Below are 10856 nucleotides of genomic sequence, written 5' to 3' on the forward strand. Positions count from 1 at the left end.
GAAATTTAAAATAAATTAAAGAAACTCCAACCAAAAAATCCCCATCCAAGCCAGGCTCCCACCAGCGCAAAGTGACTTCTCAAACATCTCATGGCTGGGTGTCCTATGGATGGTGTATCCTCAACAGTGGGCTCTTGTGGCCCCGCAGGGTGCTGCTTCTGCTGCAATGTCAGCAGTTGGCATTTTCCTACAGGTAGCCTCTGCGTGGGAGGCAGAACAGGGCACTGTGGCTCTGGCCCAGTCTTGGGAACAAGGGAGGTGGCTGGGGTGGAACAGGGGCAGGAAGGACAATAAGTTAAGGCCAAGAATGACCAGAGACACGCAGGATGGGCGGGGGCATCTCAGGAGTCCCAGGAGTCTCTGGCCTGGTCGAGGAGTCATTGGTGAGTGTGTGGCTCAGAAGGCAGTGTTGTTATGTCTTTAGGGACCCCAGGATGTTCTTCAGGTCTGGCGCTGTAGGGTGGGGGTGGTTCTAGGGGGGGTAGGTCCATAAAGGGCATCTGCACAATCTCACTGTAGGGGGGCAGGAGCTCAGAAGTGTATATACTGGTCTCCTGTGGTAGGTCACCAGAGGACAGGACTGAGATTGGTTCCACATACTGCACAGGAGGGCTCGAGTTCTCTAAAGGCTTGCAATTTCCACAGAGATACTCGGTCAGGACCAACATGATGAGCAGCAACAATATGAAGATGAGGATTATCAAGGGTTTGGGGACGACATCCTCATGTTCGCAGCATCTGTCACCACAGCATTTGGTGCACTTGAGTAAGAAATCACACTGGGCTGAAACCTGGTGAAGGCTGGCCAGGAGACACAGCAGCAAGGCTGACGAGAGCGGGCCCACCATGCTGACGCGCGGGCTACAGAGCTGCTTCAGTGACAAGAGGGAAGACAGAAGTGAGAGACCATCGCCTTTTAATCATATGTTGTTTCATGAAATTCTTCTGTGTTAGCCAATTCTTTTTTGTACAGTGACTCAAATTATAGAGTTACTAGCACTACACATTCATCTCTCTGTTCAACCCCTACCCACCTCTTGCTGCCCCCACCCCAGTATAGCAAATTTGTCAATAAATGCTGTAATCCTAGTACCCACAGAGCCTGACTGAGCCTACTGACTTCTATCAATGAGGATGGCTCAGTCTCTGCTCACATTGGTCTTTTCTGTGTGTACTCCCTGGTTCTCCAGCCCTCTCCAGGTCCAGGGCCCAGCATGAATCTGGCATTTCTCCTTGGTAGTGATGGCCAAGTATAAAGAAAGGTGTACATCCAGCTGTATCCTTTCTCCACACATACTCAATCTGTGTGAAAAAATCATTTGAGAAGCTGGACTTTATGAACAAGAGTGTGGCATAATTATTGGAGGAAAGCTCATCAACCCCCTGCATTATGCAGATGACACAATCTTGTTTGCTGAAAGTGAAGAGGACTTGACATGCTTGCTGCAGACTTCAGGCTTCGATGTGGATTACATCTCAATATGGTAGGTGGAGAAAAGACTGAAATGGTTAACAATTTTATTTTGCTCAGATCCACAATCAACACTCTTGGAACCAATGGTCAGGAAATCAAAGATGAGCTGCACTGGGAAAAATCTGCTGTCGAGGACATTTCTAGAGTGCTTAAAGAGTAAGAATGTCAGTCTGAAGGCTACTATATGTGCCTGGTCCAAGCCATGGTTTTCTCAAATGCTTGCTGTATCTGAGAGCTGGACAATGATTAAAGATGACAGAAAAAGAATCAAAGCCTTTGAGCTGTGGGATTAGAGAAGAGAATTGAACATACCATGGACTGCCAAAAGAGCAAAACGAGCAGTCTTGGAGAGAGTGAAATCAGGTGTTCTTTGGAGGCAAGGATTTTGAAATTCCGTTGAACATATTGTCAGAAGGGGCCAGTCAGTGGAAAGAGTAGAAGGTCAACACAATAGAAGATAACCCATTATGAGATGGGTTGACACAGTGACTGTGGCAATGAGTCAAATGTGTTGGAGACAGTGAGGTTGGCACAGGATAGGGCAAGGTTCAGAGCCATTGTTGAAAGGGTCACTATGAGTCATAGCTGACTTGACAGCACATAACAACAAGAGTAAGCACTGTGGAGATAAGGATTTTTATCTGTTTTTTTCAGTGTTACATATCCAGCACCCACAACAGTGACCAGAGGGCATAGGCTCTCAACATGTATTTGTTGAATGAATGAGACAGTTAAAGCATGTTGTTGTTAGAGGCCATTGAGTTGATTACAACTCATAGCAACCTCATGAACAATGGATCTGAACCTTACTGTATCCTATGCCATCTCATGAGCTCAGATATGCTTGAGTCCATTGTTATAGTCACCTTGTCAATCCACCTTGTTGAGGGTCTTCATCTCTTTCATTGTCCCTCTATCTTTCCAAGCTTAATGTCTTTTTCCAAGGACTGACCCTTCCTAGCAACATGCCCTAAGTATGTGAGGTGGACCAACATGGCTTGAATCAGGTGAGCCTTAGTCTCATCATTTCTCTTTAAAACTTCTAAGAAGTCTTCAACAGTAGATTTTCCCAATACAACACATCTTTTAGTTTGTTGATTTCTGCTATCAAGGGTGCTTGTTGTGAATTCAAATAGGTTAAAATAATTGGCAACTTCAATCTTTTCTCCATCTATCACAATGTTGCCTAATGACCCAGTGGTGAGGATTTTTCTTTTCTTGATGTTGAGATGTAACCCATATTAAAGCCCATAGTCTTTGGTTTTCTGCAGCAAGCATTTTAAGTCCTCTCCACTTTTAGCAAACAAGGTTATGTCATCTGTATAATGCAGGTCACTGATGAGTCTTTCTCCTACTCAGATGTCACATTCTTCTTCATAAAGTCCAGTTTCTCAAATAATTTCCTCATAAAGCAGAAGTGATTCACTTTAAGACACACCCTATACTGATAAGACTCTATTAGCACAACAACGAAGTCCCAGGTGAGATTATATCCACAGTGTATTGCTAGTTAGTTCCCATTGAGAGATTCTGGTCATGAGCTATAAGCCAGAATACACAGTGACCTCATGTATGTAGGTATGCCCTCTACAGGGATTCCAAGGCTACCACTTGTAGAAAGCACATCACCAGGCCTTTCTTCCCAGCAGCTTTTCAACCTAAAAAAAAAATAATAAATAAAATTTTTTTAAAAAATTAAAAATCAGACTCCTTTCATAGAGTCAATTCCAACTCATAGGCCCCCTCATTGGGTTTCTGGGGCTGTAAATCTTACTGAGAGAAGATTGTCCATATTTCTCCCTCAAAGTTAGTGGTGAATTTCAACCACTGGATAAAGGAGGCCTTTTGTTTAACAAAAAAACCACAACTTAGACTATCTCACCAGAGAGCTTCTATTATGCTATTGTTATGTGCCATTGGGTCAAAACCAACTCATAACTAAACCTTCAGTGGGTTTTTAGATGCTATCAATAGCCTGGGTGAAGATTGCCTATCTTTCTCCCTTAGAGCAGTTGGTGGATTCAAACTGTGTGCCTTTGGGTTAGTGGTTCAACTCCTTACACACTAGGCCACTAGAGAACTTCCAGGTGAGTTCAAACAATGACTCTTTCCATTATTAATCAAGCACTTAATCATTTTTACCATACTGATGTGTGTTAGAGATGGAGAGGATGGCATAGGTTATGATAGCATTCAGGTTTGTTGTTCATAGGACCATTATGAGGTGTATTCAAATCAGTGGCACTTAACAATAATAACCCAAGGACATCTTAAACAAATATAGACCAACACACTTATGGAAATACAATTCAATCCATAACAGTAATTTTGGATGTTGTTGTTTGTTGTCACATGCCATCGAGTTGCCTGCAACTACAAGAGCCCTAAACCCGGCTCTATCTTGTGCCAATGTCACTGTCTCTGACACACCCACCCCATTACCCCAGTCACTGAATCAATCCACCTCATAGAGGGTTTTCCTCTCCTGTGCCGTCCCTCCAACCTCCCAGGCATGACGTCCCTCTGCAAGGACTAGTCCCTCCTTACAACATGTCCAAAGTATGTCAGATGAAACTTCAGAATCCTTGCCTCCAAGGAGTAGCCAATTTAACCCTCTCCAGGATGAACCTATTCGTTCTCTTAGCACTATATTCAATACTCTTCTCCAACACCACAGCTCAAAGGCATCAATTCTCCGTTTATCCTCCTAGTCATTGTCCAGCCCTCTGATGCATAGCAAGTGATTGCAGAGACTATGGCCTGGGTCAGGCGCCCTTTAGTCTCCAGACTGACATCGTTGCTCTTCAGTACTTTGGAGAGGTCTCTAACAGCAGACTTTCACATTGCAATATATATTTTCATTTCCTGGCTGCTAGTGCTAAGAGTGTTGATTGTGGAGCCAAGAAAACTAAAGCTGTTAACAGTCTCAGTCTCTTCACAATCTACCATGATGCTGCCAATTGGCCCAGTGGTGAGAATCTTTGTTTTCTTGATATCGAGCCTCAATCCATATTGAACATTGCAGTCTTTGACCTTCTGCAGCAGTGCTTCAGGTCCTCCTCAGTTTCAAGGTATGGAGATAGGACACATCCCTGGCATACACCCTTCCCAGTTTTGAACCATGCAGTGTTTCCTTGCTCTGTTCTGATGACTGCCTCCTGGTCCAAATATGAGTTTCACATAAGCATGATCAAGTGTTCTGGGATTTCCATTCTTCTCAGAGTTAGCCACAGTTTGCTGTGATCCACAGAGTCAAATGTCTTTACGTAATCAATAAAACACAACCAAATTTTCATCCAAGATCCATCTAACATTAGCTACGATATTCCTAGTACCACAACCCCTTCTGAACCCAGCCTGCACTGGAACAGCACATCAGTCTTGGATGTTGTTGTTGTTATGTGCCATCGAGTCGTTTGCAACTCATAGCAACCCTATGTACAAGAGCCCCAAATGCCATTCTATCCTGTGCCAAACTCACCGTCTCAAACACATTCATTCCCACCACTCCACTCACAGAATCGATCCATCTCATCGAGGGTCTTCCTCTCCTGCGCTGTCCCTCCACTTTCCCAAACATAATGTCCTTCTTCAAGGACCAGTCCCTCCTTCCAAGATGCCCAAAGTATGTCAGACGAAGCTTCAGAATCCTTGACTCCAGGGAACATTCTGGCTTCACCCTCTCCAGGACAAGCCTGTTTGTTGTCCTAGCAATCCATGATATATTCAACACTCTTCTCCAGCACCACAACTCAAAGGCATCAATTCTCTTTCTATCATCCCTATTCACTGTACAACTCTCCGATGCATAGCATGTAATTGCAGAGATTGTAGCCTGGATCAGGCAGACCTTAGTCTCCAGCCTGGTGTCATTGCTCTTTAGTACTCTTGAGAGGTCCCTCACAGCTGACTTTCCCAGTGCAGTTCGTCTCCTGATTTCCTGGCTGCTGTTACCAAGAGTAAAGACTATGGAACCAAGTAAACAAAAACTGTTAACTATCTCAGTCTCTTCACCATCCATACTGTTGCTGCTAATTGGCCCAGTGGTGAGAATCTTTGTTTTCTTGATTTTGAGCTTCAGTCCATGTTGAAGACTGCAGTCCTTGACCTTCTGCAAAAAGTGCTTCATGTCCTCCTCAGTTTCAGTGAGCGGGGTTGTGTCATCCGCAAAACACAGGTTGTTGATGATTCTTCCACCAATCCTGATGCCACATTCCTCCTCGTACAGCCCAGCATCTCGGATGATCTGTTCTGCATACAGATTGAAAAGGTATGGAGACAAAATACATCCCTGACGGAACCCTTTCTTGATTTTGAACCATCCAGTGTCTCCCTGATCTGTTCTGGTGACTGCCTCTTGGTCCAAGCATAGGTTTCGCATTAGCACAATCAAATGTTCTGGGATTCCCATTCTTCTGAGAGTCAGCCATAGCTTGTTGTGATCCACACAGTCAAAAGCCTTTGCATAGTCAATGAAGCACAGATAGACATTCTTCTGGTATTCTCTGCTTTCTGCCGAGATCCATCTTACATTAGCTATAATATCCCTAGTACCACGATCTCTTCTAAATCCAGCCTGCACATCTGGCAGTTCTCTGTTGACATATTGTTCCAAATGTTTTTGGATAATTTTCAGCAGAATTTTGCTTGCATGTGATATCAATGATATTGTTCGATAATTTCCACACTCTGTTGGGTCACCTTTCTTTGGAATGGGAACAAATATCGTTCTCTTCCAGTCAGTTGGCCAGCTGGCTGTCCTCCAGATTTCCTGGCACAAATTAGTGAGTATATCCAGGGCAGCGTTTGTTTGTTGAAATAATTCAATTGGTATGTTGTCATCAACTCCTGGAGCCTTGTGTTTTGCCAATTCCTTCAGATAAGATGCTTTAATTTTTTTTGAGCCTCAGCTACTTTGATTAATCCAATCTTTTGTTAACTAGCTGTGGAGCGACTAAAATGTATGAAGTATTGAGTTAGATGTTGTTGTTATGTGCTGTCAAGTTGCCTGAGACTCATAGTGACCCTATGTACAACAACTCTGAAGCCTGCCCTATCCTGAGCCAGTCTCACTGATTCCAACACACCTACCCCTATTGCCCTAGTTACTTTGTCAATCCATCTCATGGGGGGGTCTTTCTCTCCGTGCTGTCCTTCCACCTTTCCAAGATGTCCTCCAAGGATCGGTCCCTCCTAGCCACATGCCCAAAGTATGTGAGACAGAACTTCAAAATCCTAACCTCCAAGGAGAAACTTGGTTTCACTTGCTCCAAGACAGACGTATTTGTTTTCTTGGAGACCCATGGTAGGTTCAAGACTCTTCTCCAGCACCACAACTCAAAGGCATCAATTTTTCTTCTGTCATTCTTAGTCATTGTCCAGCTATCTGATACAAAACAAGTGATTATGAAGACCATGGCCTGGATTAGGCACACCTTAATCTCTAGACTGACATCGTTGCTTCTCAGTACTCTGTAAAAGTCCATGAGAGCAGATTATTTATCTAATGCAATTCGTCTTTTGATTTCCTTGACTGCTGGTGCCAAGAGTGCTGATTGTGGAGCTGAGCAAACTGTAACTGTTAACAACCTCAATCTCTTCTCCATCCATCATAGAGCTGCTAATTGGTCCAGTGGTGAGAATCTTTATCTTCTTGATGTTGAGTTTCAATCCATATAAGTAGCAAGCGCTTCAGGTTTTCCTCAGTTTCCACCAGCAAAGTTGTGTCATCATTAAGTGTTGCTGTTGGTACTAGCTGGTGTTGAGTCAATTGTGACTCATAGTGACCCTATGAACAAAGAAACTGAACCTTGCTCTATTGGTTTCTTCCTTATCATCTCTGATGTAATCTAGCCCATTGCTACAGTCACTGTGTCTATCCATCTTGATAGAAGTCTTCCTCTCTGTCTCTGACCCTCCACCTCTCCATGCACAATGCCCTTTCTCAAGGACTGGCCCCTCCTAACAATATGCCCATGTGCTCTTCTCCAACACTACAACTCAAAGGTATTAATTCTTCTGTCATCTTTACTCATTGTCCAACTTTCAGAAGCATAGAAAGTAAATGAAAACACCATACTTGAATCAGTGGAACCTTAGTTTTTTAACTGACATATAAGTACCTTCTAGTACTTAGTATGGACTGGAAGATCCCATAGTATTTAATCTGTGCTATATATTGCACTTAAGAAAGTCTGCAGATAGGGATCTCTCCAAATGATTGAGGAGTAATGATGGCAGTTTGAGGACTAAGGTGTATTTGATTCAGGCCATGGTCTTTTCAATCACTTGTTATGCTTCTGAGAGCTGCACAATGAATAGGAATGACAGAAAAAGAATTGATGCCTTTGAGCTGTGGTGTTGGAGAAGAGCACTGAACATCCCAAGGGATGCCAAAAGAACAAACATAATATATCTTGGAAAGGGTGCAGCCAACGTGCTCTTTGGAGGTGAGAGTGATGAGGCTTTGCCTCACATACTTCAGTCATATTACTAGAAGGGGCTATTCCTTATGAGAGGGACATCATGCTTGGAAGGGTAGAGGATCAGCAAAGGAGAGGAAGACCCTCAACCTGGTGGACTGGCACAGTGATTGCTACAATGGGCTCTCCTGTGTCAAGAAGTGTGAAGATAGCATAGGATAGGACAGGGTTCAGATCTTTTGTTCATAGGATCTTTGTGGTTCATACTCGACTCAGTGACACCTAACAACAACATGTATTAGAATGGATTGCATCTCAATGCCAAGAAAACAAAAGTTCTTACCTCTGGACTGATAAACAACATCATAATAAGTGGAGAAAAGGTTGAAATTGTCAACGATTTCATCTTACTTGGATCCACAATCAACACCCTTGGCAAAAGAAGTCAGGAAATTAGATATATTGCTCTGGGAAAGTTAGGACCTCACCAAATTATTGAGGAACAATGATGTCAGCTTGAGGACTAAAGAAAGAACTTCAGTTCTTTGGACTAAAAGAACTAAGAATTGGACTAAGAATAAGACTTAAGGCTGCCAATTAAACAAATATCTTAGAGTAAGTGCAGTCAGAGCGCTCCTTGGAGACAAAGATGATAAAGCTTGGTATCACATACTTTGGGCATGATGCCAGGAGAGACAATTGCTTGGAGAGTGACATCATACTTAGAAAGGAGGAGGGATGGAAAAAGAGAGGAAGACCCTTCTGTTGTTCATAGGGTCGCCGTGGATCATATTTAACTCGATGGCACCTAACAACAACAAAAGCATATATTAGAATGTAAAATACAAAACCAAACATAGACCCTCTTTTAATGATATTTATTTTTTAGTAAGGAGAAATTGACAAATATGTAATATATATACTGGGTATCAGACGATCGGAAGTGCTTTGAAAAAATATAAGGTGAGGAGAGGAAAGGAAAAATGTCTTGGAGAAAAAACAGCTAGAGTGCTCCTTGGAAGCAAAGATGATGAAGCTTTATCTCACATACTTTGGCAATGTTTCTAGGAGAGGTTATTTCTCAGAGAGGGACATCATGTTTGGAAAGGTAAAGTGTTAGTGAAAGAGAGGGAGAGTGTTAACTAGATGGACTGACACAGTGACTGCAGCAATGGGCTTAAGTATGTCAGAGATGGTAAGGATGACACAGAAAAGGGCAGGGGACAGATTCAGATCTGCTGTTCTTAGGATTTTTATGAGTCATGTTTGACGCAATAGTACCTAAAACAACACTGTTTAATAGTAATATACTTTGAATCTCTACTGTTAAGTGCTGTGAGGATTAAATGGGAAAATATTTGTGAAAAGCTTAACTCTATGTCTAGGTGAAAAATGAAAACTAAGTATATGGTAGTTAGTGTTTTCCATTTATTTATTCCACAGACATTTGCTAAGAAACTACTACGAGGCTCTAGTGATATATTAGGTGCTAGGTTGCTAATCACAAGGTTGGTGGTTTGAGTCCATCAGTTGCTTTGCTGGAGAAAGCTGAGTCAGTCAGTCTTCTTCTATAAACACCCAGAACCTGGGAAGCTGTTGGAGGGTCACGATGAGTCAGAATCCACTTCTCTGAAGTGGATTTAGTTTTGCTTGGGACATATTTACTATGTGACAAGGACAATCTTTGGGTAAGGCAAATAATTATGTGCCTAACTACCAGCTGAAACAGAGACAATGTAAACCTACCCTGAGGGTGTTATGTGAAAAAGATCTGATATTTCCTTCTGAAGAGTCACAGCCTTGAAAACTCTGTGGATCTCAGCTCTCTTCTCACACACAGAGTCACCGGGAGTTGGAATTACCTCAGTGATGACTGGTGACAGGATTTTGCTAAAAGCACCAGCCACTGAAGAGAAGAAACTTGAACAACTCCACACCTACTACTTTCTGTTATAGACTGAATTGTGTTCGGAAAGTCACTGTGAGTCACCTAACAACAACACACCTGTGCTTAAAATCTCCTTTGGGGGCAGGTTGTCTTTGTTATGTTAATCAGACTGGATTATAGGTTGTGCTTTCAGCTCCATGAGATATAAAAGAGATTAAACTAGCAAGTGAGAGTAGCAAATATGGAAGAAGAGTGATGCCAAACCACATGCAAATCACATAGGAGCAGACATTCCAAAGACCTTCCACTGGAGCCTCCTGGAAGAAAGACTTCCTCTAGCGATAGCACCCTGAATTCAGACTCTAGCCTCCTGAACTGTGAGAAAATTTCTCTTTGTAAAAGCCATTCATTTGCAGTGCTTCTATTACAGTAGCAGTAGTTAGCTAAGACATTTTCCCAGTTGGATTGCAAACACTCTAAAGGCAGGAATTGTATCTAATTGAGCCTGACACAGAAGTCTGAGTTGGAAAGTCTATCCCAGTGTCTAATTTACAAGAGGGAGCTCTGGTGGAGTAAACCATCGGTAGCTGTACTGCTAACCCAGAGGTGGTATACATCTCTAGTTCGAAACCACCAGTGGCTCGGCTGGAAGAAAGATGAGCAGTCAGTCTCCTCCCATGTGATTACAACCCCCGAAAACCTGCTGGAGGGTCAGCTATGAGTCAGTTTCAACTCAATGATAGTGAGATTGAGAATTTTACAAAAGAAGAATCTAAGATTCAGACTTGATAAGGCTACACAGTCAGGAGGATGCAGAGCCGGAGCCTGATCTTCTGACTTGGTCTTTCCTCCTCATCCGTCCACGCCTTCCCTAGAACCCTTTGCTTGCTGGCTGCTTCCTAAGCTCCTTCATGGGCCTTGCAACTGTCTAGTCTATAATGTAAAGCCATGCAAGAGTCTAGTCAAGTTTCTTTCCTGGAAGTTTCCACACAGCTTCTCTAGGCCAGCAGTGACTAGCCAGTTGAGTGCTTTGGCATTAGTCCAGAGTGGAAACTACAATTGTTGACGCTGG

At 43.0% G+C, this 10856-nt stretch overlaps 1 protein-coding gene across 1 annotated transcript; it reads right to left on the bottom strand.

Moving 5' to 3' along the window:
- Positions 1-377: 377 nt before the first annotated feature.
- Positions 378-848, bottom strand: LOC102869942 (transmembrane protein 92-like). The gene has a single exon (XM_006883658.1). The coding sequence runs from the start codon at positions 846-848 to the stop codon at positions 378-380; it is 471 nt and encodes a 156-aa protein (XP_006883720.1).
- Between the last annotated feature and the right edge of the window lie 10008 nt (positions 849-10856).

This window comes from Elephantulus edwardii, unplaced genomic scaffold (genome assembly GCF_000299155.1).
Source record: "Elephantulus edwardii isolate Elephantulus edwardi_28Jun2011 unplaced genomic scaffold, EleEdw1.0 scaffold00028, whole genome shotgun sequence".
NCBI classification, from domain to species: Eukaryota; Metazoa; Chordata; class Mammalia; order Macroscelidea; family Macroscelididae; genus Elephantulus; species Elephantulus edwardii.